Source organism: Rattus norvegicus, chromosome 1 (assembly GCF_021556685.1).
Source record: "Rattus norvegicus strain SHRSP/BbbUtx chromosome 1, alternate assembly SHRSP_T2T, whole genome shotgun sequence".
Lineage (NCBI taxonomy): Eukaryota > Metazoa > Chordata > Mammalia > Rodentia > Muridae > Rattus > Rattus norvegicus.
The window spans coordinates 90,925,157-90,951,051 of NC_141534.1; the positions used below are offsets into that span (position 1 = coordinate 90,925,157).

Consider the following 25,895-nt stretch of genomic DNA (forward strand, 5'->3'; position numbering starts at 1 on the left):
TAGAACGGTTGAAGTCTTAATATAACAGTGGCATATCGTGGGAAGAAATATGAAGCTGTTGGGGTTTGAGAATTGCTGAAGGAAGATCCCTGGCTCAGGTAGTTTGCACGAACAAAGTGCATTTATTAGCATGCCAGTCACCACCGCTTCAGAATGGCAATGACAGACAAGCACACTTGAACCCCTTTTATAACAGAACTTGCTTATTAAATCTAATTGCTTCTCAGATAACAGACATCTAGAAATTCCAAGGGTCTGTCAAAACCTTTATCCAAAGGTCATAAAGAAGGAGCGAAGTATATATACCACAGGTGCAAGAACAGGAGATAAAATATTGACTGGGTTTATGTATACAAAACCTCAAGGACAACTTAGTTATGGTAACTCTCCATGAACCTGTAAGCTGGTAACAAATGATGAATGTTTAGCCAGATAATTACTCCTAGTCGACATGCATATAGACATTCTCTGTTATAAACCTCTCATTCAATTTATTGCCTGAATTTATGTGCAAACTTGTGGTGAACTTTTTACCATGTGATCACGCACTCTGAAAGTCGTACAGGTGCTGAGAACAAAGAGCAGAGACAGGCTTCCCGCCCTTTTTCTTCTGGAGACTTCAACTTAAGGTCGCAAAGATAGAACAAAGTCTACTTTACCTAGCTTCCTGGTGTTTTACTATGATGTGCTAAACCGGAGACTGCAGCTTCTAGCCTCAGAGCAACTCAGGCAGATAAATTGCAAAAGCAAAGTACCTTGTAGGGTTATTGTGGGGTCCCACATCTGCGCTGCCTCAGGGATCGGGGAAGGTGGCTGCTCGGGGAGACGGGATGTGGGAAGGGGAGTTGACTGCCAATGCTGTGGAGGAGCTGAGAATGGAATGGGGGCCCACAAGCTGGATCTAGCCTGGGGCTTAGGGGTAAGAGGGGAAAGCTCTGGCTGGTCCTGCGGGGACAGTCCTTGGCTGACAGTGGTGGGCTGCAGTCTTGGTGGTGGAGGTGGCTGGGAGCACAGGGAGGCCTTCTACAGGAGATTAGATGGAGGCTCTGTAGTTTAAGACCTTCTCTGTGGTTCCCCACAGCAGATCACAGTGAAAAGAGGTAGTCCATGGTTTTAGGACGTTTATTGTCATGGTGGAAGGTGGATGAGTAAAACCGTACCACACTTCTCAGCATGGGCCTGAGATTAAATACCTTTTGCAGAGAGGAATGTCTGAGAAGAAAAGTTCATTGGCTAATCCTCCAGGCCTTTAGGTACCTCATTATAATGGAGATCTGTCTTGAGCCTACATGACCTGTGGAGGGGCTTGGGGTGTTGCCCTTATGTGACTGATGGCCACAGATCTATGGAGGGCTATAGCTAGTGACTGGGGCCTGACTTTTTGGGAGTCAGGAGAAACATCTACCATTCCTTTCAGGGTCACTGGGGTTTCAAGCCTTTGCTCAACTGGGAACCAGAGTGCCTTTCACAGTCCCACAGTACCTTGCACTTACGATGGGTGGATGATTTATTATTATATTTTTAGAGTTAGGTAGTCTAAGACTCCATTAATGGGTGCTAGGATGCCTCATGTGGGCTGTATTCCTGTATCCCGAATGATTAACCACAGGATGGGCTGCCTAGCACAGATGGACTATCCTGAGATAAGACATCTCCTGGTCATGTGGCTATGCTTAAGCTGTTCCTTTAGTGGGGGGTTTTATTGTCTTGTTCCTGGACTTTGGGGTCTGCTGCTGGAGCAAATGGTTTATGGCCTGGTTTCTTATTGGAGACAAAATGGGATTAAAAGTTCCCTAAATTTTTTTTTGTATCTTAAATTGTTTTTTATCACTATCCAATTTTTTTACATCCTCCAACCTTTATATCTTGCAATTACTTACCTCAAAATGCCTTTAGACCCTCAAATCTCAGTTTCTTAGATACTCATAACTTAAGCTTTTATATCCTCAGACCTCGCATAAACTTTACATCTTTCTCTTTTTTAAAGATTTATTTATTTATTTATTTATTTATTTATTTATTTATTTATTTATTTATTATAAGCACACCATAGCTGTCTTCAGACACACCAGAAGAGGGCATTAGATCTCATTACGATGGTTGTGAGCCACCATGTGATTGCAGGGATTTGAACTCAGGACCTTTGGAAGAGAACTTAGTGCTCTGAACCACTGAGCCATCTCTCCAGCCCTTTGCATCTTTTCCTATCTAATTATTTATGAGGAGATGTAGATGGTTGATCACTGGGGAACTGGAAGAACAAAGGGAAGATGCCTGGCTGTTTCTAGGTAACTCTTGGGTGGAGTCTTGAGGAAATGTTAACTTCTGTGGAGCTGGGGAAACTCTTTTCCTGTGGAGCAGATCTATAACACTTTCACTGGGGAAACCTTCTCCTTCTGCAGCAGAACTGTAACAGTTTCACTGCGGAACTTTCCTGTGCAGCAGCTGGGCAGAGTAGTAACACTTCTATAGAGGAAGCCTTTCCTTTCAGAGCTGAGAAACAGAGAGAAGCCCAGGAAGACATAGAGAAGCTGCAGAACTTTTAGGAAGGAGCTGAGAAGTAACAGGGTCACAAAGTATAGGAGCTTCACTGGAGAGGGAAGTGGGCTGGGGGGCTTAAGTAAGAGACAGAGCAGGCAGCCCTGAGGGGGAGGCAAGGAAGAGGGTAGCAGGCTCAAGAGGACTTAAGGAAACAGCAGGGCTTAGCAGGGTCAGGTTAGGAAGCTCCAGGAAGGAGCTGAGAGCAGGTAACTCCCAGGGGAAGGAGGCAAGGGAAGAGTCTCAGGTCCAAAGGGCTTATGGAAGCTGCAGGATAACAGCTCCTAAGGAGAAGTGAAGAGAGGAAGCCCTAGGAAGGAGATATGAACAAAGGCCTGAGGGGGATAAATGTCAGTGGTGACAAGAATCCAGGGCATCCTCAAAGAGAATGAAAGACTTGCCAGAGAGAAATGTCCCAAATCAAAGAGAGGCATCATTTTCTACAGCTCATGGGCCCAGTTGGGCAAGAGGAGCTTTCTGGCACACTGGTGTGGTTTTTGTAGTACTAGTAGACAAAGCAGGCTACTCTAGGGTGGCACTTATCCTGTAGAGGAGGAGAGGAGGGAGCAGCTGATGATGGACTTGGAAAAGGATGACTTCAACAGAGGGAGGCGCAGAGGAAGGGAATCTTTAGTAGTGGAATGTGCCACAGAGTTCCTTAGAAGTCTTACCAGACCTCAGGAGCCAGAGAGACACTTGTGGAGTAGACAAGGAGGGACACGTGGTTATAAAGCAATTAAAGAGGCAGACTTTGGAGTAGAAGCCAGCAGAAATAAATGATCCATACATACCTCAGAAGAGCCAGATCAGCAACTTGGCTCGTAGCAGCCGAGTCCCTCAGAAGGGAATTGTTTATGTCAATCCCAGGTTATGGGACCAGGTAAACCAAAAAAGAAAGAGGTTATGTTTGAACTATGAAGCAGAGAACAGCTAGAGGCATGGAAGGGTTCAGATTGAATGGAACCATGGGTAGAGAGTGAGTGTGGGAGAGAGACCAAGAAAGTAAATACATGTAGTTAGTAAGTTGTGTTTTATTATGCTGAGGGTTATCGCACACGAGGTTCAAACTCTACGTTCCTAACTACTGTCCTAAGTCTATCTCTCCAAGGCTGTTCACCTGTGTGATGTACCTGTGTGATGATCCTCTAGTTATATCCAGATGGTGTCTCTCCAGATGTGCAGAGCAGTGCATTGCTCTTAGTCTCTGTTTATATATTAGTCCAGTGGGCATCGTTGGGTTCTTGGACTCTGTCTGGTTATGAAGAGTGGGTGATGTCACTGAGTTCCAGGCTATCAGGCACAGCCTTGGATGGAGCTGGGATCCTAAGCTAACTTTTTTTTACATGTCTAAAAGGCATATTTTATTATGCTCATTAAACGGAGCAAAGAGAGGAGTCAAAGATGTAGAGACCAAAAGTGTGGGAACCAAGAGACCTTGTAGCCAAAATGGATGTTTATATTGAAAAGCTGAGGAAAGGGAAGAGGGAACCCAACCTCTGGGATGGAGAGATACAGGGTAGAGGGTGGGACCCTGGGAGAGTTAGCCAGCATCTACTTGGATATGTTAACAGGCCCCTTAGCCATTTGTCCCGGGTTTCTTTGAGACCTAACACTGACAACTATTAAATACAAAAATCAGTTTTTTAAAAGATTTCATTGATAAGATGGGTGTGGTAGCTCATCAAATCCCAGCATTTGTGAAGCAGAGGCAGGTGGCTCTCTGTAAGTTCCAGGCCAGCCAGAGTTATACACTGTGTGTTTTGGTGGTGGTGGATTAGCTTTATTTATTTACTGGGTTCTGGGATTCCAACTCGTGTCATCATGATTGGCGGCAAAGCGCCTTTATCTTCTGAGCCATTCTGCCCGCTCGGTTAGAACTTTTTGAACTGTACAACTGGGACATCGCTAGTCTTCCAGACTTGGTAGTGTCAGAGCCAGCTTCAATCTTGGTTTATAGGAGGACTTTCCCATTGGCCACCACCCTTGAAAGCACTGGGATGGATTGCGCAGCCTCACTCTAGTTCGAGGTCTCGCCCCTTGGCGCTGAGTCTCTGACGGCGGCTGCGCGTGCCGCTGAGATTTCTGGGAATTGTAGTTACATTGAGCTGATACCACCTACTTCCGGGTTTAGCCGGCAGCGCAGCCATTTGTGTGTGTGTGTGTGTGTGTGTGTGTGTATGTGTGAGTGTGTGTGTGTATGTGTGTGTGCGTGCGTGTGTGTGTGTGTGTGTATGTGTGTGAAGGCGCCTTCAGTGGCCCGGCTTTGTGGCTGGGCTCAGTCTGCACGGAGCGACCTAGCGGATGCTGACTCGAAGTGGAGGCCAGACCCCGGCCACTCGAATCATGTCGGATGTGCTTCAGGATCGGGGCAGGAAGCGGTGAGCCCCATTTCGTTCTGACGTTGAGTCGTCAGCGGCTCAGACCCGCCCCAGCCCACACCAAGGGCTCTCGGACCTGCAGGTTGGTGATAGCGGAGGGACGTTCACAGTGCTCGATATGCGCATGCGCAGGGTCTAGGCGGGAATCTGGACGCGTTAGTGTCAGTGGCTGGGGTTCCTGTCTCAGTCCAGGACTCTGTCGCGGAGGGCTGTGAAGAGGTCACCGTTGTACGCATGTGCGGATGATTGGCTGTGTGGTGGGACTTGTTAGGGACCGAGGATGTCCAGAAGAATGGAAGACAGGGCTCAGGCATAGTTATTGGGGAGATAATTGAAAGGCCCCAGGGGACACTAAAGTGCCTTGCGTTTTGGACAAAAGAGTTTTAGAAGAAGTGTTATCGCCACGAAGAGACAACGTGGTGAGGCCTTTAAGGTGAGGAGAGTTCAGGTCTACTTGGCACAGTAGGGTTCTCTTACTGGTTTGGAGGAAGGAGGGAGCTTTGTAACCACGTAGTTGATGAGTTGTCCCTGCCTGTAGTCAGGCAGCCTCTTGTTTGCTATTTCAGGAGTAAGAGAATGTCTTGCATTTCCTAAAGGGGATGTGTCACCTTGATTCGGGGAGAATGGGCCCATTTAGTCTACTGAGTCCATTACTGGGTATGTCACTTAAAGCTCCTAATAACTGGGAGTCTGATGGCCCTAGGTGCGTAAGCTAAATCCACTCTGAAGGTAGGGAGGGACCCTGAGGGTAGATGCAGAGGTGGGTGTGACCTGAGCAGTTTCCGTGTGTCTGTACTGAAGTACCTAGAAATCCCCTCCTCCCATGCCTACTCAGTGGAGAGCCTTCCAGTGCCCAGATTTCTTTTTCCCAAAGAGAGGAACCATGTCACTGTTTCTGTACTAAATCTAAGCCCACACTGTACTCTTGAGCAAGCATTTGTGTTGGAACCAACATTCTGAAGAGGTGGTTCCAGTCCTCGGGACAGACACTGTTCTGGCAAACCCAAGGATGTCCTGTTTGTTGGAGATGTATGTGGCTTCTGTTCCCAGATCAGACATGACAGCCAAGCAGAGCAGTGGCCCAGTTTAGCCCAGTGAGTGGCTTATTGTTGTTTCCTACAGAAGTAGGCGAGAAGGGTTTCTTACAGGAGCATGTATGACTCAGCTACATCACTGAAAAGCCCACAGGAGTGATGACTCAGGGAAGCTGCCCCTGGAGGTGCCTGCAAGCCTCAAAGGCAGCCTATGTGGGCAGGGTACCTCCTCCCCAGCCTTTGCTATTTTGTGTGTGTGTGTGTGTGTGTGTGTGTGTGTGTGTGTGTGTGTGTGTGTGCGTGTTAAAGTTTCAGCTTCTGAGATTTTTAAGTTTTACTTCCTGAGTCTTAGGAGCCTCCCTTCTCCCTCTAGAAGGGACCATTTCAACTTGGAAGAAATGGGTACACACGAGAGCAGTCTGGAGTTCCTGATTCTTGTCCCAGGAGAGGCAGTATAGCTTCAGTTAATCAGTCCTTTAGACAGTCAAGTACCAGCTTGAGGGTGCAAGGGCCTAGCAGAGGATTCTAGGCAGAAGGCCCCCGTGCGTGCCAGTGTTATTAGAGTAGAGGATCTGGAACTGGGAAACCTGAACATGTTCAAGTTGGGTAGAGACTCCAGCTTGGAGGTAAGGAATCTACCCCTCAGAGGACTCCCCCACCTTAGCTGCCTTCTGATGGACAAGTAGCTGGGAGGAGGCAGATGCTATAAGCATCTTTACAGAGTAGGTATTGCTGGCCTCTTCTGTCTTGAAGCAAGAGAATGCGTAGGTTTATAGGAAGGGTGGAACACAGGGAAGGGTTCCGGTCCCTTGGGAGTGGCTCTAACCCAGGCTTGAGGACACCTAGGGAGCCGAGTGTTGAGGACCTAGGACTGGTTCAGGAGCTACATGCTCAGACTCAGGTGATGTTGTATTTTAATTGCAGCTCTGCAGACATGCAGAACTGGTGACCACAGGACCACTGTGGCAGCTGTGGCTTAGAAACACAGGGGCATACAGATTCCTATAAGAATCTGCCTGGAGCTGGGGTGTAACTCAGCTGGTTAAGTGCTTGCCTAGCATGAACGAAGCCCCAGGTTCCATCTCTGGCACTTCATATATCTGGTGTGGTGGCACAAGCCTATAAGAGCAGCCAGAGGTCCTCAGTCCTGCATAGACCATTGCGGCTCTAGGTCCAAAAGCCCTCCAGACTGATGGAGGAGTCAGGTTCGAGTTACAAATTCAGGGCCTGAGGGTTTGGGTAAGAATCTGGGACAGATTCTGGCTGGATGGTGGAAGGAGGGTCTGTCCTGTCTCTGACTGCTTGGATAGGAAGGTGGAGACTCTGGATGTTTGCTGATAAAAGGGCAGTGTTCTTGGTAAAGTAACTGTCTGGGAAGGCTGGGGCTGTGTCCTGAATTTCCTCTGTTTGGTCAGTGGCTATAGTTTCCTAGCCCTGGGTAGAGGGGTTGTCTTGAAGTTGCACACGCAAGGCAGTAAAGCACGTAATACTAAGGGGTTTTTTGAGTGCTGGGTATTTGTGGGGTTCCCAGCACCCAGTGAGTCTTGATTGGAGCTACACGGTTTGGTACTGGGCAGATGGTCATGTTTTGAGCATGAGGTGGGCTTACAGGGTGGTGGGAATGGAGGAACAAATTGGAGCTGCAAAGATGTGGCCTGGAGGAGGACCTCAGGGATTCTTGGTTAGTGTCCAGTTGGGGCATTAACTGCCAAGGGCAGGCTGGGCTGGAGAGCGGGCGGCAGTGCAGGCTGTACAGAGCTTCTTTTGTTTGTGCAGCTTGGCACCACGCCACACCCGGAGGGGACCATGGAGCAGCAAGATGATGAGTCCCCGGAGACCCTGCAGGCCTGTGTGGAGGTGAGTGAAGCCACCCTTCCCCGGGTAGCCCCAGCTCTTTCCTGCCTGTCCCCACAGCCTGCACCTTGCAAATCTCTTTGCAGTATTTAAGGGATTTGGTCCCTCATGGGTGGCAGGCTTCTTAAAAGATTAGCCAGCATGTGTCTGTGCATGTATACACATGTGTCTACAGGGGTATGTGCCTGTGCAGAGGCCAGAAGAAGGCACCAGGTGATGGTCTCTGTTACTCTTTACGTACTATGGTGAGAGATGGCCTTTCTGAGATTTTAGAGCAATTTCTTCTGATTGAAGTGTTCCCTCTGGGTTAGGGGTAGAGGGTAAAGGGTAAATAAAATGTCATAGAGCTGATAAAGTGGAAAGCCAGGAGGGCTCCTTCCCTGAGATAATGAAAGCAAAAACCCAACGGTCACAGAGGAAACTGGAGGCAAACTACAGAGGAGCCCCTCGGGCTTGTTGAACTACCTGCTGGCTGTGCATGAGCTCTGGGGATGTAGCTGCTCCTGCTAGGAACCCTCATCCCTGCTCCTGCTAGGAACCCCGTCTTAGGATTTCTGTTGCTATAACAAAACACCATGACCAAAAAGTAATTTGCGGAGGAAAGGTTCTATTTGGCTGTTAATCGCCAGAGTAAATTAGGACTGGAGTGCCAGCAGGACAAGAACCTGTAGGCAGGAACTGATGCAGAAGCCATGGAAGGTGCTGCTTACTGGCTCACTTCCCACAGCTTGCTCAGCCTGTTCTCTTAGAGAACCCAGGATTGGTATACATGGTTTCCTTTCTGGCATGAGTAGACACATGTATGTTTCATCTCCCCAGGAAGAGTCTGTCACACACCAAAGGCTAGCATTTCCCCAGATAGGCTGGAAGCCAGTAGGTTCTAGTGATTCTCTGCTCTCTGTTCCTCTGAGCTGGGGTTACAGTTATGCATGGAACATCTGGCTTGTTACCTCACTTCTAGGATCTGAACTCTTAACCCTTGATCTCTCTCTCTCTCTCTCTCTCTCTCTCTCTAGCCCTCTAACTTTTAAAGTTGAGAGATTATTTTTATTTACTGATTTTTAAACTTGATGTGTATGGATGTTTTGCTTATGTGTATATCTATACACTCTATGCTTGCCTGGTACCCAAGGAGGCCAGAAGAGGGCATTGGATCCCCTGGAACTGGGGTTATAGACGGTTGTGAACTACCATCCACGTAGGTGCAGGGGATCGAACCCAGGTCCTCTGGAAGAGCAGCCAGTGCTCTTGCCTGCTCAACTATTTCTCCAGCTGGTATTTATTTATTTTTTAACGTTTACTTTTATGTGTCTCTGTGTGACTATATTCCACATGTGTATTGGTGCCCACAGAACCAAAACAGGGTATCAAATCCCCTGGAGCCGGAGTTATAGGAGGCAGTGAGCTACCTCTTGTGGGTATGGAGGACTAAACTAGGGTCCTCTCCAAGAGCAGCAAGAAAAGGGTGGGTTTTTGTGCTTCCCAATACTGAGGAGAATACAAAGACCCAATATTTCATTTGGAATTAAATATGCTACCCAATTTAAAGACCTCACTTGAAATTATACGAAAGCCATATTAAATCCTTTAGGTAACTCATGTGGCAGTGCTTTGACGATATGATGGGAGCTATCCTCAGTCTGACAGTCTTTTGCCTGGTAACAGTGTTACCACACAATAGGCAGGACTTTGGAATCCTCTGACTGACGGCTAAGATCTCCATAGGCTTTGGCCGATTGGCTCATAAGAAACTAGGCTCTAATTCCCAAGCCACTTACTGTTAAAACAGTTCAGTAACAATTTCAAATTCCTTTTGGACATGATGACAAGAAAAAAAATTCATACAGACATAAGTCTAAAAATTGTCAACACAAAAGGCTCTGAGTGCTGACCTATCACTAGCTGTGCAGCCGAACAACTGTCTCTACCCTGTTGACTTTCTCAGCTTTTCCTCTTTCCTCCACACCTATGTCACCTTCAAGTTCCTTGCCCCCTCCGTTTGAGTCTCTGTTTCCTATGCATCTGTTGAAATCCCGTTTTCTTCTGTTTTTAGTACAGTGTTTTAATTCTCTGAGAGCCTTATACACACACACATAACACATTTTGACCGTATTCGCCTCCCACTGTTCCCTTAACTCCTCCTAGGTCCAGCATCACAGCATCCGCTGGAATATTGGGGTAACCTATGGTAAGCTCCGTCTTTGAAGAAAACTAAGTTCCCCTCCCCCAGGAGATACCTATTGTCAGTAGTTCCTCAGGCAGAAGTGGCTCCTTGTGAGCCATGCCCCACCCGCCTGCCCACCAGGGTAGGATATTGGGTGGCTTGATGGTCTATGGGTCTCATCCTGAGTGCAGTCTGTCTTGGCCAGAAGACAGTGTTTGTTCCTGTTCTCATTGATCTGTAGCTCTTAAAGTCCTTCAGTCCTTTCCATCACGGTCCCTGAGACAGGACAGGAGGGGCCGTTACAGCTAAGCCTTATTTGTGGCTGAGCATTCCACAGACCTGTTCTGTGTACATTGATCAGTTGTGGCTTTCTGTGTCAACCCCTCACCACTGTGCAAACAAAACAAAACAAAACAAAACAAAACAAAACAAAACAAAGCAAACCACCCCAAAAACAAAACATAACCAAAAACCTTTGTTGAGGTCTGAGAACTGTACTAATCTATGGCATAGAAATAGATTTAGAAATAGAATTAGAGTTTGGTCCCCAGCTCCTGAAAAAAAAAAAAAAGAAAAGAAAAGAAAAAAAAAAGAAATAGAATTAGAATGTAGTTTGTTACAATGCTCATTCAACAAAAATAATAGTAGCAGGTTCACCTCTAGAGCACGTGGGTCCCACAAGCACAGGCTTTTAGGCACATTTACAGTACCAGGCATGCATTTTCTCCTAACTCCAATGCAAAGTGATTGGTTAGCCCGTAATATCCAGGCCATTGTTATACTTGTGGGCTTGTCTTAGCCATTATCGTAGCTTACTGGGTTCACAACTGGGTGAACTGTTAATGGTCTTTGGTGGTTGTTTGGCCACATTAGCCAGTGTAATACAAAGTACTAAGGAAGCCAGCCATTGGGAAGAAACTTCTGGTCAGTAACTTGCTTTTTCCATGCCCTGGGGACAAAGTATATGGTGACTTCAGCAAGTTCTAGTGGGCAGTGAAGAGCAGTGGCAGCTAGGCATGGAGGTGCATACCTATAGTCACAGATCTCTGAGTTCAAAGCCTGCCTCATCTACAGAGTGAGTTCCAGGACAGCCAGGGTTACACAGAGAAACCCCGACTTCACAAAGAAACAAACAAGAGCAATGGCAAGACCCTGGAATCTCTTCGGAAGTCTCCAGGACAGCCAGCTGCCGGAGGGAGGCTTCTTAGGGAAGCGATGGCTTCCAGGATTAAGTTCGTATGTGTGCACACGCATGCACAGCGGATTTAGGAAGCTGACAGAGATTAGGCCTACAGGGGGCTTTTTCAAATATTTTTTGAATATCATTCCTGCCCCTTCTTCTCTTTCCTACCTTCCCAGTCATCTCTCCACTTGACCCTCCTTCCCATCGTGCCCTCTAAGGAAGGCGCAATAGTAGGACAAGGATGATATGAAGGGAAAGGAGCAGTTTCCTTTTGTATCGTTTCTGTTAATTGTGAGATAGTAATATAATTACATTGTTTCCCCTTCCTCCACCTCCCTCCAAAGCCTCCCGTATTCCTCTCTTCATTCTTGCAGATCTATGGCCTTTTTCCCCATTGTTTTGTGTGTGTGTGTGTGTGTGTGTGTGTGTATTTCTAAATGTAACCTGCTGGGTTTGCATAATGTTACTTGTATGTATGTTTTCAGGGCTGACCAGTTGGTACCATCATCTCTGTAAGAATCAGTACTTAGACATATGATTCAAACCAGTAAATCAGATAAATATATATTTAATAATAAAAGCCTGTAGGAGACAGAAATGAAAGAAAACATCAAGGCTCAGAGATGACTGACTGAATATTTAGAATCTGGTCAATGACAGTGCTTTGGCTCTGGTCTGTGGTCCATCTCTCCCTTTGCTGACTTCAAGATGCTCATGACCACAACTGGAGGACAGCGCGATGGCCTTGGAACTCACAGTAGAAATCAGTATACAGGATTTTTCAGGGACTTTCAGAACTAAGGACTTTTTTTTTTTTTTTTTTTTTTTATGTTCAGCCTACTAACTTGTGGGACTTTCTGTTCCCTTTAACACTTAGTTGTAGTTCCTTTATAACAGCCACAAACTGATTGGAAAGAGAAACCCTCATGGCTGAGCCCAGGTCACAGGTAAATCTTCTGCTGTCATTAGCAATTGATTCTATATCTGTGGCTCAAGAAAACCACATTTATATTTTCGTGCATGTTTGAGCATGCACCCGTGTGCACATACGTGTCACCGAGCACATACGGAGGTCAGGGCAACTTTGTAGAGTCAGTTCTCTCAGGTTGACAAGCTTGGCAGCAGGTGTCCTCATCCACGGAGCCATCTTGTGGTCCCCCAGTCACATACCCTCATAGCATAGAATCCATGATGGAGTGTGGTGGTGGATGTAACAGGAAGGCAGTCATTGCACTGGAATAGAAAGAGTCCAGTAAAGACAGGAAAAGAGGGCTGGGGAGATGGCTCAGAGGTTAAGAGCACTGACTGCTCTTCCAGAGGTCCTGAGTTCAAATCCCAGCAACCACATGGTGGCTCACAACCATCTGTAATGAGATCTGATGCCCTCGGCTTGTGTGTCTGAAGATAGCCACAGTGTGCTCATATATAGTAAATAGACAAATCTTTATTTAAAAAAAATTCAGGAGAAGAGGGAAGAGGAGGAGAAGAGGGGGTCTGTGCTGTCGGGGGCAGGTGGCTCTGCAGTCAGCCGGAGCTCGAGTGGCGGGGGGTCCTGGGCAAAGGGAGGGATAGGTGTGCTGCTGTATGTTTGCTAACACTCAGGCTTGCACGAGTGCTGGAGACCCAACCCGTCGGGCTGTCATGTGGTTTTGTCAGATAGCCTGTGGTAATGTGCTCTGTTATACCAAGCAGGGGGATTGCCCAGAGGGTGCCTTGGAAGCTGGGTGTCCCTAAACCACCCAGAGGTTGAGAGAGAACAAGCAAACAGAAACCATGAAACAATAGCTGAATGGAAGTCTAGTTTTACAGAATATTCTCTCTGGGAAGTAATCATCTCCTCTCCTCATACAACAAGGTACGGTTCTCTCAGAGCTGAGCCTGGGACCATGGCTTCCCTGTAGCTGAGTACAAGGAGCCCCATTACTTAACCTTCTCAGCCTGTGTGCCCTAGCACCTCCCAAGTCCCCTGTAGTTAGGGCAGAATCATGTACAATGGCTACGAGGTACCTAAAGAAGCCGCCTAGAGTCTCAACTGCCAATCCTCTGGCTGCCGAGCCATCGCTCCAGCTGCAGCCATAGATACATCACTCGTTGCTTTATTGGTACTTTTTGATAGTTCTTGTGTCTGTATTGTGTCTGACTTTATGTGTACAGGTGTGTGTGCTTCTTATTCTTCACATTCCTTGAAAACAGTGTTTTCCCTGAACCTGGGGCTTGCATTCTGTCGGCTAGATTGGGAGACAGAGGCCCAGCCATTCTCCTGTCTCTGTCCAGCTCAGCAGGTTGCAGACTTTGGCAGGACAGCCTGGGTGGTGACATGGGTGCTGGGATCCAAGCTCTAGTCCTCATGAGTGGCCAGTAAGGACTCTGAAGCACAGGGACATCTCCTCTGTAGGAGCTGTCCGGGAGGCTGGCCTGTAAGAAGCTATGTTGATGAGTCTACCCTTGAACTTCGTGGTCCTCCTGCCTCCCAAGTGCTACGGTGACGGTCGTGCACCACCATGTCTGACTTAGTGTGAGGTTAATTTCTTAGTCACTCTGAATTGCTTCTGGCGTGGGTCTTGCTAGAGACTGAGTTGTTTGCGTTCTACTCAGCGGTGCAGGGGTTTAGGCAGGGCCCAGGGGGCAGGCCAGGCCAGGTGAGTTCTTTTATCCACGTGTATCCTGGCTTCACTCAGCCACCTTCAGCTGACAAGCAGGGCCATGCTGAAGCGCTCACAGCGGTCTTGTGCTGTGTGTGAGGCCTCGATCCTTGGGAGGCCCCTTCTCTCTCCACAGGTTTCCTTGAGCTTATGTGGAGGGGAGCAGAGACTGGCAGTTGCATGTGCAAGTCAGATCCTACAGACACATCATGGGGGTTCCAGCGTTGGCTTTGTTCTCTGATGGGTTCCCTTTGTCTCATGTGTTTGGCTTCTCAGAACTTTGTTCTACCCCAAGAGATGATCATCGAAGTGGAGGGAGAAGATGCTGGGTCACTGGACATCTTGCCTCAGGTGAGTTGGACAAGGCCCACCTTTCACCTGGAGATGTGCATGGTGGTGAGTGGTGGAAGCACACTGAAGGGAACCAGAGGGGGCGGAAGTGAGCGGTGAGGGGGTGGAAGTGGGCGAAGTGTTTGTTGATGTTCAGAGGGCTCAGGTGCAACCCCACAGGTCGTGGTCTGAATATGCTCAGCCCATGAGTGGCACTATTAGGAGGTGTGGCCTTGTTGGAGTGGGTGTGGCCTTGTTGGAGGAAGTGCATTACTGTGGCTTTGAGACCCTCCTCTAAGTACTTGGAAGACAGTCTGTTCCTTGGCTTCCTTGGCATGAAGATGTAGAACTCTCAATGCCTGAGGGTAATTTTTTTTAAAGATTTATTTATTATATATAAGTACACTGTAGCTGTCCTCAGACACACCAGAAGAGGGCATCAGATCCCATTACAGATGGTTGTGAGCCACCATGTGGTTGCTGGGAATTGAACTCAGGACCTCTGGAAGAGCAGTCAGTGCTCTTAACCGCTGAGCCATCTCTCCAGCCCTTGAGGATAATTTTTTTTAAGAGTCGGTTTTCACTTTTTATCATATGGAATTCAGGGAACAAATTCAGGGTGTAAAGCTTTATAGTAAGTATCCTTTTTTAAAAAAAAAAAAATGATATCTTTTCATTCAGTGTGAATGGGTGTTTTCCTGCATGTGTGTCTGTGTGAGGGCTGCCGAAGATGGAGTTACCGACAGTGCGAGCTGCCATGTGGGTGCTGGGAATTGAACCTGGGTCCTCTGCAAGAACCACTGAGCCACCTTTCCAGCCCCCTCCTTTAAAAAAAAAAAAAAGACATGGTGTCTTTATGATCCCTGACTGACCAGAACCTCAAACTCGCTATTTTCTGAATGCCAAAATGAACGCGTTTGTCATCTTGGCAAGCTGACAGCGAGCATCTTTACCTGCTAAACCAACCCGAGGCCCTTACCTGATATCTACGCGTCTATTAGACAGCAGGGGTGAATAGTTAGTATAGCAAAGCATGGATTTAGAGATTTAAAGACCCTTCCAGACCAGTGTTCAGCCCAGCTGGCAGCTAGTAGCTTGCATTTCTGCATCCAGTTTTAGGCTAATCACTAAAACACCTTTGCAATTCTGGTGAAATTGATGGGCCTGAGAAGAATGCCCAGATGGCAGCACGTTCATGCAGTTTCCTGTGCTTCAACTCCTGTGTCCTGCTCACGGACCACAGCCTCCAAAATCCGGGTCCGCAAATGTCGGGTCAGAACTGTTAGTGGCAAAGACATTCAGTTACTTGGTATTTACTGTTTTGGGCACTTCCTTATGGATCGAAATCCCCATCCATTTTAGCTTCTGCCTCACTTGTTAGAGACCAGCTCTAAGGCTTGTTAGAGCTTCTGTCCTGTTTAAAGCAGTCAGTCCATGAACATTGGTGACAACTTCAATCATAATTGTTGGTGCCAGGGACTTCACATAGGATGCTTGTGTGCAAGATGAGTGCTCTAACCCCCAAGCCACGCCCCCAACCCCCTCACTGGGGGATTCTAGGCAGGGCCTCTACCACTGAGCCACGCCCCCAGCCCCTCCCTGGGGGATTCTAGGCAGGGGCTCTACCACTGAGCCACGCCCCCAGCCCCTTACTGGGGGATTCTAGGCAGGGCCTCTACCACTGAGCCACGCCCCCAGCCCCTCACTGGGGATTCTAGGTAGGGGCTCTACCACCAAGTAGAAAGACATATCTCCCTTCTTTCATCTACCTTTAAAGAAGTTTCCTCTGTCTCACACTAGTGAATTTCACATAGGACATCCTCATCCTCCTTATCCTCCAAAACCAAGCAGAACAGGAATGTTTCTTTATTTTGTTCTGTTTCTGTGTCAGTGAGTAAGCGTTTTGGGGTTGTGGTTTATACAGTCTCCTTGCTAGTTGTGCTCTGCTGCTATATAGAAATAAGTCAGTCACCTAAAATACAGTACCCACTGGGCGTGCTAAATTATAATAAACCCATACTTAGAAAACCAGGCATTGGGCTGGATTTACCTGACACCTAGACTTTGCTAATGCCTGAGGCAGAAGATGAAATGCAGACCTTGGTGGGCAGTAGTAGGTATAGCTTAGTGGACCTCGGGGTTACAAGGCAAAGAGACATGGGTTCGTGCGTGCGTGTGTGCATATATGCACATGCACATTTATTTAGGGACCAGAGGTTTACATGAGGTATCTTTCACCACCATTTCCACCTTATTTATTGCGGTAAGACTGCTTACTTATCTGGGTCTCGCTGAATTTAACCAGCTCAGGTAGCTGTCCTGCCCTGGAGATATCCTTCTTTCAGCTTCCAAAGAGCTAGGTTACAGCCCACCATGTCCACCTGGCTTCGTTGTGGCTGCTGGGGTTTGAACTCGGCTCCTCATGCTTGTGTGGTGATTGCTCAGCCTCCTCAGCCTCTGAGAGCTGGGTTTTTCTTACCCACAGGGAGCGAATATGGAGCTTGGGTTTGGCCAGCCAATGGACTGCTTCCCTAGCATGTGTGGAAGACCTCTAGTTAGTCCCTAGCATTGCACGAAACCAGGTGTGAGAGCATTTGGCAGCCTCAGCTACACCATGGGTTTGAAACCAACCTGGACTTTGTGAGAGCTCATCTCAAACAAACTAAAAGGGGGCGTGTGCTGGGGTCTCGGGTGTACTTCGTGTGGGCTGCTTGCCTCACAACGCAGAGCCTGTGTGAACTCCTGCATTAATCAACAAGGAAAACTGGTGTGTATGGGAACTAGAGTCCTGAGAGACCTCATTACACACATGCTGACTCCTGTGTTCTCTGTGTGTGTGTGTGTGTGTGTGTGTGTGTACAAATTCAGGCCACAGCATGTTTGTGGAGGTTAGACTTCTTGGAGGACAGGAAAACTCCCTGGAGTCATTTATCTTTCTCCTCTGTAAGCCTCAAAGTTGTCAGACTTCATGGCAAGTGCCTCTCTCCTCTGATCCATGTCACCAGCCCCAGTAATCCACTGGCCAGGCGATTTTCCAGGAAGCTGCCAAGTTACCAGTTAGCCAGCATGGCAGATTAGCAAGCTCTGTGTCAGCAGGGGAAAGGCAGGAGTCAGCGCCCGAGCCTGTGGCACACGCAGGCTCCTGCTCCTCTGTCACACAGACACATGACGGTAACAAATGGTAAAAATCTGGGGGCTGCAGAGATGGCCCAGTGAATCAGAACACTGCTGCTCCTCTGGAGAACCCAGGTTCAACTCCTAGCATGGCAGCTCACAAGAGTCCTCAACCAATGCCAGGGCGTCTGATGGCCTCTTCCAGCCTCTGCTGGCACTGCCCACATGTGCATATAAATGAATGCAGGCAAAACATCTACTCACATAAAGTAATAAATACAATTATTTATATTATTTCATGTATACGAGTGTCTTGTCTTAATGTATGTTCAGCACACGTGTACCCCTTACCCGTAGAGGTCAGAAGAGGTTGCTGGATCCTCTGGAACTAGAGTTGCAGGTGTTTGTGAGGCACCGTATGTGTGTTGGGAATTGAACCCTGGCCCTCTGCAACAGCAACAAGTGATCTTGACAGTCGCACCATGTCCCCAGCAGTCCCTGAATAACTTTTTTTTTTTTTTTTTTTTGGTTCTTTTTTTCGGAGCTGGGGACCGAACCCAGGGCCTTGCGCTTCCTAAGCAATCGCTCTACCACTGAGCTAAATCCCCAACCCCCCTGAATAACTTTTTAAAGGCTCGTAACCACTCAGTGTCTAAGCGCTTGCCTAGCGTGTGTGAGGGTCTGAGTTTAGTCTGTACACCGAGTGAGTAAGGAAGTCAGAGAGACTCTGTATGCTTCTTGTTTGATGTTCCTCTTCCCGGGGTAAAAGCAGGCCCAGCATCTGCAGCCCAGCAGGGCTTTTGACCCTAGTTGGCATGCTTTGGATGTAGATGGTCTAAGGATAACTGCCTGGTGGTCAGAGCCCATGGGCACTGAGGAAGAACTGCCAGTGCCCAGCTAAGCAGGAATGTGTGTGCTGTTCTAGGAGAGCACAGACTTCAAGATTGTGACTGTGGACCTCACGGAGGAGGGACAGAGCACTTGGAGCAAGGCCCAGAGAACCCCAGAGAGACCTGTGACCCTGGCAGGCCCTGGAAGGGACCTGTGGGGTGAGTACTGAGCTGAGGACTAGCGCTTTCCTTTCCTGTTAAGTCGTGGGGCTCAGCCGCCAGATTTACTTTTTTTTTTTTTTTCAGGTTTTAAAACTTTATTTGCATATTAAAAATTGTGTATTCCAATAATTAAAATTGTTTGAACAACAACAACAAAAAAAAGGCACTCTGATTGAACTGCGTTTTATATCCCGCAGGACATCGTGGGCCGTCTTTATTTTACTCCCTATTCCACCGTCTCCCACCCAGCCTTTTCCTTCACTAACATGCAAGTTCTTTTCCCCCTCTGCCAGCCAGGCCAGCGGATGGGCGGCGGAGGTGGGGGGGAGGCCTTCCTGGTCAGCAGTTATGCTTCTTTGATGTGGAAGGGGCAGCACAGTCATTTAAACTTGATCCAACCTCTTCACACCGCATGAAGTTAAACAGCAAAGGAAAGTAAAGTAAAAAGGCAACGCCTGTGGAATGTACAGTGCGTGTCAGCAGCGCTCGCCTCAGAGCTCGCCTCGTTACGACTCGCCAGCTTGCTTCTCTTATCCAATGGTTTCTTTTGAAGGCAGAGGATTTTTCTCTTGCGTTTCTGTCTTCCTCAGCTTCGACTTGCTGAATGTCTCGATCTCAGCCATATTGGGTTTGTCAGACATGGCTGCTGGAAGGAGCTGAGCGAGCTGGGCGAACAAGGAGAGTCCGATCTGCTCAGAGGCCACTGCCGACTCCAGATTTACTTTTTTAACCTTTGTTTCTTTTGTGTGCTCAGCACGAGGGTCAAAGGTCAGCCTGCAGCACTGGCTTCCTGGTCGTGTCCCAGGAGTCTTTCTCCATGTTCTTGGAGATGCTGCCCAGAGAATTTATTCTGGTATTCTCAGACCAGACCTGGACCTGGCAGTCCTGCATGTCAGTCCTTTCTGCAGCCCCTGGAAAGGTTCGGAGGTGTTCTGTAGCTCACAGCACCCTCCCAGTTACCCTCACTGCACTCCTGCAAGTGTCTCCTTGAAGTGTTGAGGGATTGCTGGCAACGATGGAAAGCTGGGAGACCCTGAGGAACACGGGGAAGCTTTCAGCTGGGCTGCACTGGAAGGCCTGGGGACTTGGTGTTCGGGGCAGGCACAGTGTGGCACTTGGAGATCTGGAAGCACTGGCAGGCCAAGCATTCATTCCTATGCTCTTGCGGTCTGTTCTGCAGCCTTGCAGAGTTTTTAACACAGGTGACCCTGCCCCACCCTGGGAACTCAAATTTATATAAAATATAACTTGTTGGGTTTGCACTTGTTCAGTCTTCACAGATCCTAACAACGGCCAAAGCCTGGGACCAACCTCTGTGATTTTTCTTCTTTCTCTAGCATAAATATCCAAAGTCCAGTCAGTCTCTCCTTCCATCAGCGCACCAACTACACAGTCCCTTCCTAAAGCAAGGGACATACAGAATTTATCAGTGCATCTTCCAGTTCTCATGGGACTTCGGAGGGAGACGTACAGAAATGTCTGTCCCCTCCATGGTCCTCCCACAACACTTACTTACTTCCAAGCTTGGTCAACGAGTGCATTTACTAGGTTACTGTAGGAACAGAGGTGACATGAGGCAAATGGACCTTTAAAAAGCCACATACCCAGCATGGAGAAAACTTAGAGAAGCCCAGGCCCCACTAAAGCCTTCTCCCTCTGCTCTAGCTCCTCTTCAAGACACGGGTAGTGGGGGCAGGAGGACTTGGTGACTGGACTCTAAGTGAGAGTCTAGTGACTGTCCCACCTCTCTGTTGGAATGTAGCCAGCTCACACCAGCACCGACTCCACTGTGTCTGTGTCTTCACTGTTTCATTGTCCACCCTACAGAGGTAGGTGTTCCAGAAGCCATGACAACTGTCATTCATCATGCAGTGTTGCACGGTACCCACAGTGAGTAGCTCACTTACACCAGTCGAGAGCCACACACACAGCCATTACATGTACGTGAGATCTGTTTGCAGACCCTCTGGTGTGTCCCCTGTCTTACAGACTGTGTGGGTGACCACTTTCCCACATGGGCTCTAAAGTATTACCGAACAGTTACTCAGAAGCAGGCCGTGTACAAAGCACTAATCTCGGTAGACGTCACAGGAATCCAGAGTCCATAGCCCATCAGGAGTTTGGAGAACTGGGGTGACATTGCCCATCCTGAGTTACTGCGTCACAATGTACTGTGTTAATGACTTGTTGATGCACACTGGCTAGTCAGTTTCCGGCCTCCAGAGCTTTCTAAGAAGTGTAGCCACCAGCTGTGGTGAACATGTGTCCAGCACTAACACAAATTGAAGGTTCTTTATGTCTTCTTTTGGGGCTTTTTTTGTTTTTAGCACTTTTTGCTTTATTCCTATTTGTTAATTTGCTTGAGGCTTTATAGGTTCTGCATAAAGATTTATTATTTTTACCTTGTGGGTGTATGTGTGGGCTTGAGAATGCGCACCATAAACATGCAGATGCCACCAGGCAGGAGGCTGTTGTGTCTCCTGGAAATTGGAGTTACAGACAGATATGAGCTCCCTAGTGTATGTTCTGAAAGAGCAGCCAGTGCTCTTAACCACTGAGCCATCTCTCCCGCTCCTGCACGGGTGACTTTATCTTGAGATACGTAAGTCCATGACTGTTAAAGTCTTGTTTATTTAGATAAAATTAAGATGCAAATAGATTGAGTTGAAGACTGTTTCACCTTTGGGCTGTGGCACTTGGTTTCTTTGTTTCGTTTTCTGTTTTGAGACAGGGTGTCTCTGTGTAGCCCTGGCTGTCCTAGAACTCACTCTGTAGACTAGGCTGGCCTCAAACTCATAGAGATCCGCCTGCCTCTGCCTCCACCACCTGGCCAGGGATGTGGCACTCTGAGCTCACTGCCCTCTCTTTCATTTCTCCATCCAGGTTAGAGGTACGTAAGTCAAAACAGTTTCTGTAGTCCTTGTAAGCTTTATCCTTCTATCTAGCCCTAACTTTCTTGGGGCCTGGACTTCAAAGGATGTTGTTGTGGTCTGGCTATAAAGCATATCCCACATGCTCATGTGTTAAATGTATGTTCTCCAGCAGGCGGCACTGTTTTGGAAGGTTCTAGAAACCATAATGTAGGGTGTTGTTTGAAGAAAGGGGCTGTTTTGTTGGTGTGCCTTAGGTTATATCTGCACTCTGATCATTCTCTGATTCCTAGCTATCACAGGAACCCTTTCCACTCACTCCCCTTGACATGATGTTCTGCACAAGGCCCTGGGGCTAAGGAATTATAGTCTGAACCTTCTGAGTCATATGCCAAAGTCAGTCTTCCTTCTGAAGGCTTGTTACTGTTGGGCATTGGTTATGGTGTGATAAAAGTGACTAATACAGGTGTCTTGCTGAACTGTCTTCCAGATTCGACAGCTGTACACAGAACAGAAGAAACAACCTCAAAGCAGACCGTCTTTGATGAAGAACCATCCCATGGATCGAAGCCAGAGGTGTTGGCAAGAGATGATCCTTGGCTTTCTTCATGTGAGGAGCAGTTGGAGAAACAACAGGACAAGCAAGAGGAGGGGGTCTTGACCCAGGGTAGTGCTGGTCCTCCCGAGACTGTCTATGGGGATCCTGGCTTTGACAGGAGTTGCCTGAGTACCAGCCGGCCTTCATTCCCCATGATACCTCTCAGAAACCATTTTCATAAACAAGCGTCACATGTTAAAAAGTTACATGGTGATGTTGCAAATAGTCACCAACAGATCAACAACAATGCGGATTTCTTTGAAGATGACAAATCTGGGAAAGTTCCTCAGAGTCTTCATCCCACTCAGTGTATAAGAACCCCGAAAGGAAAGAAAGCCTGTGAATTTAATGGTCGTGTTCAACCCTTTGGCCAAGGTGTGCCCCTAAATCTAAATCAAAAAGTTCATTTGGAAGGTAAAAGCTTTGGCTTTAAAGGGCGCGGGCAAGTTTTGAACCGTAACATAGTCCTCAATGAGCAACAGAAGCTTCTCATTAAAGAAGGCCAGTATAAATGTAGCAAAACCGCCCCAAGTCCGTCTCTTCCCCAAAACCTGAGAAACTACTCTGAGGAGAAACGCTTTGAATGTAAGTACTGTGGCAAGTCCTTCAGCTGGAGCTCCCATCTCATTGCTCACCAAAGAACCCATACGGGGGAAAAGCCGTACAAATGCAACCTGTGTGGGAAGTTCTTCACCCGGAGCTCACACGTCGTTTCTCATCAGAGGATTCATACTGGAGAGAAACCATACAGGTGCAATCTGTGTGGGAAGTCTTTCACCCAGAGGTATGTGCTCGTGGTGCATCAAAGAACTCACACTGGCGAGCGTCCTTATGAATGCAACCAGTGTGGGAAGTCGTTCCGCCAGAGCTACAAACTCATTGCGCATCAAAGAACCCACACAGGAGAGAAGCCGTACGAATGCACCCAGTGTGGGAAGTCATTCATCCAGAGTTACAAGCTCATCGCGCATCAGAAAATTCACTCTGGAGAAAAACCTTATGAGTGCAGTCACTGTGGCAAGTCCTTCAGCCAAAGCTATAAGCTTGTTGCCCATCAGAGGACTCACACAGGAGAGAAACCCTTCGAGTGTAACTACTGTGGGAAATCATTCAGCTGGAGCTCCCAGCTGGTGTCTCATCAAAGAACCCACACGGGAGAGAAGCCTTACGAGTGTAACGAGTGTGGGAAATCATTCAATCGCAGCTCACACCTTGTCATGCACCAGAGAACTCATACTGGAGAGAAGCCGTATCAGTGCAAGCAGTGCGGGAAATCTTTCAGTCAGAGTTACGTTCTTGTCGTTCACCAGAGGACACACACTGGGGAAAAGCCCTACGAGTGTGGCCAGTGTGGGAAGACATTCCGGCAGAGCTCCTGCTTTACCCAGCATCAGAGGACTCACACCGGAGAGAAGCCCTATGAGTGTAATCAGTGTGGGAAGACCTTCAGCCTAAGTGCCCGGCTTATCGTCCACCAGCGAACCCACACTGGGGAAAAGCCCTACAAATGCAGCCAGTGTGGCAAAGCCTTTATTAGCAGTTCTAAGCGCAGTAGGCACCAGGCTACTCACAGCGAGGAGTCCTGCAAGTCCTGACCAGTTGAGAGTCTGAGCTGGAGTTGACTCCTGTCAGTCCAATCCTCTGAAGTTCCGTCTGAAGGAATGCACTTGACCAGAAGTGTCAGTGTGAGAAGAATGCACACAGGCCTTTCCTCACCCCGTGTCAGTGACAGAAAGGAGTAAGTAAGGCCTTCGGTTTGGCAGATGTGGATAAGAGGTCCCTGTAGAAGAAAAGCTGTTACACCCTGGCAGTGGCGCGTACTAGGATGACTGCAGGCATCGTCCCTAAGCCAATCTCAAAAGGCCACCTTTAACTGTCAGAAATCGTTTCCCAAAGCACTCTGTGTACAGAGAAGGCAGAAGCTAGACTTAGAAAAACTGAATGCTAGATCAAATACTGCAAGCTTAGTGCAGAAGCCCTCTTGTTGGTGAGTTCGGCCTGGTCCTTGAGAGCACAGCTTCTCTGTTGCAAAGCTGGCACCCTGTAGATTTCGTTCAGGAGGTGTGCATTCTAAATGCTCTTACTTAGGGAAGTTAACTGCTGGCCAGCAGCTTTGCTCTCCTCCTGCTGGCTCTTTTCCTTCATGCTACTAGGTGGCTAAGCCACGACCTCCCGCCTTATCCCCCCGTGCAGAGTCCTCATACCTACTCACTTCAGGCAGGTGAGCCATTCGATCCCTCATTTATGCAGGCTTAACCAGTCAGGTTCCAGTCATAGCCAAACGTAAGCTCACTTCGGAGTACCCTACTGCTCTTCAAAGGAGCTGCTTTTCTATCGCAAAGATTTCTCTTATGCTGTCCTTACTAGTCATTCCGTGCCATCAGGAGACAACATAGGAGTCACTGCCTTAGAGTGACAGGTGGCCATTGAGTTGTCGGGGCCCTAGTCTGCTAAACCAAGCTCATCTGAGCCAAGGAATGGACTCCCTTGTCCTCAAAGCCCCCTACAGTATTGCTGTGGATGCTGGCCATGAGCTGGAAGGGTCAGGAAATCCACAAGCAGGGTTAAGCTTGGACCAGCATGGAGGTGAACCTGTGCTAAAAACCCATGACTAGTGAGGCTGAGTCAAGAGGCTTGTTCAAGCCAGCCTGTGTTACATAGCAAAACTGTCTTGAAAGAAAGAGAAAGAAAAAGAAAGAAAACAAACTCGTCCTATGTGTACTCCTACATACATACTAAACGTTCGTTCTTTTCCCTGAAGAAAGAAAGCACTCAGATCCTAGTCTCAGAGAACCTAATTCGAAAACCAATGGCCTTTCCTAAGAGACTTACGTCAACCGTTGACTGGCGGATGTGCTGTGGTGACTCAACTTAGACCTTACGTTGGATCAGGGTATTTGACCATGTCAGTCTGCCTAGTTGCCCTGATTGGTAGTTTGTTACTTGTTTTATACACTTCTGTTAAATGTGAAGATTTTCTACAACTAAGGCAAATGGCCAGTGGAAATCAAACACATGTCAAGAGCATAGAAACTCTGGAACCTCCTTGAGAAAGTGTTTATGTATAGTGTGAAGTTGAAAAGGGATACTAAGCTATTTATTGATACCGTTGTTTATTTGTTATCTCTCCGAGATGCATGTTGTGCTATATAACATGGTACAAGGAATAAAAATTTATCTGAAGCAAAAAAGTAACAGATGTCCCACTTGTTTGAGCTTTTGAAGAATGGCCATCTTGACGTCCTGTGAGGGTTGGTGGTTTCCACTAAGCTCAGCCTGGGGTAGTCACTCCCGAGGGTTAGATTCTACGGGATCCTGAAAGTGAATGTTTCGTTAGCAAGGTGAACTTTCAGCAGAAAGCATCTGAGGCCTGGGGGTCTATGGACAACACAGAGGGGAAGTGACCCGTTCACTTCCAAAGCAGTGTGCAGGGGCGCTCTCCGTTCTGTTCCACTCCCCTCCTGTGGTACCGTGCCCTCTGGTGTGCTCAAATAGAGTTTTCAGAGCAAGCATGCTGCTTAGGCGAGATGCTGTCTTAAGAATGAGGGCTGGGAGGGGTTGGGGATTTAGCTCAGTGGTAGAGCACTTGCCTAGCAAACGCAAGGCCCTGGGTTCGGTCCCCAGCTCCGAAAAAAAAGAAAAAAAAATGAGGGCTGGGGAGGCTGCCTGGTAGGTAAGAACTCTTGCTTTCTTGCTGGATTCAGTTCTCAGCATCCACATGGTGGCTCGCAACCATTGTAACTGCAGTTCTAGGGGATACAGCGCTCTTCTGACCTTGGGCACCAGGCATGGTACACAGACTTACATGTGGTACACAGACTTACATGTGGGCAAAGCACTCATACATACACAAAAAGTTAATAAACCAGGAATAAATTCTCCAGGGAAGCGTTGCAGCAACCTTTTGAGGCGGCTTCCCCCCCTCGTTTATTATGGAGGGGTACACATGCTATGGAGTTAATAGGGCAACTTAATGGGAGTTGGTTCTCTTTCCATCACGTGTACTCTGGGGATCAAGCTCAGGTTGTTGGATTTGGTGGCGAGCACCTTTATCAAAATGAGCCAAATTTCCGTCCCTTGATTTTTAAAAATTGTGTGTCTGTCCTGATCATTGTTTCTAAATGGTGAGTTCTACCCC

At 47.9% G+C, this 25,895-nt stretch overlaps 1 protein-coding gene and 1 pseudogene across 2 annotated transcripts; one reads left to right on the forward strand and one right to left on the reverse strand.

The window, feature by feature from the left end:
* The first annotated feature begins 4,655 nt into the window (after nt 1-4,655).
* Nucleotides 4,656-24,952, forward strand: Zfp180 (zinc finger protein 180). Of its 2 annotated transcripts, none has more exons than NM_001271280.1 (5): nt 4,656-4,998; nt 7,727-7,807; nt 14,070-14,144; nt 18,163-18,286; nt 21,650-24,952. In NM_001271280.1, the coding sequence occupies exons 2-5, from the start codon at nt 7,757-7,759 to the stop codon at nt 23,350-23,352; spliced, it is 1,953 nt and encodes a 650-aa protein (NP_001258209.1). In that variant the 5' UTR covers nt 4,656-4,998; nt 7,727-7,756; the 3' UTR covers nt 23,353-24,952. The 2 variants fall into 2 exon arrangements, with proteins under 2 accessions (NP_001258209.1, NP_653358.2); NM_144757.3 differs by having other exon boundaries at nt 4,656-4,916.
* On the reverse strand, nt 18,796-18,966 carry LOC120096885 (thymosin beta-4-like; annotated as a pseudogene).
* Nucleotides 24,953-25,895: the final 943 nt, after the last annotated feature.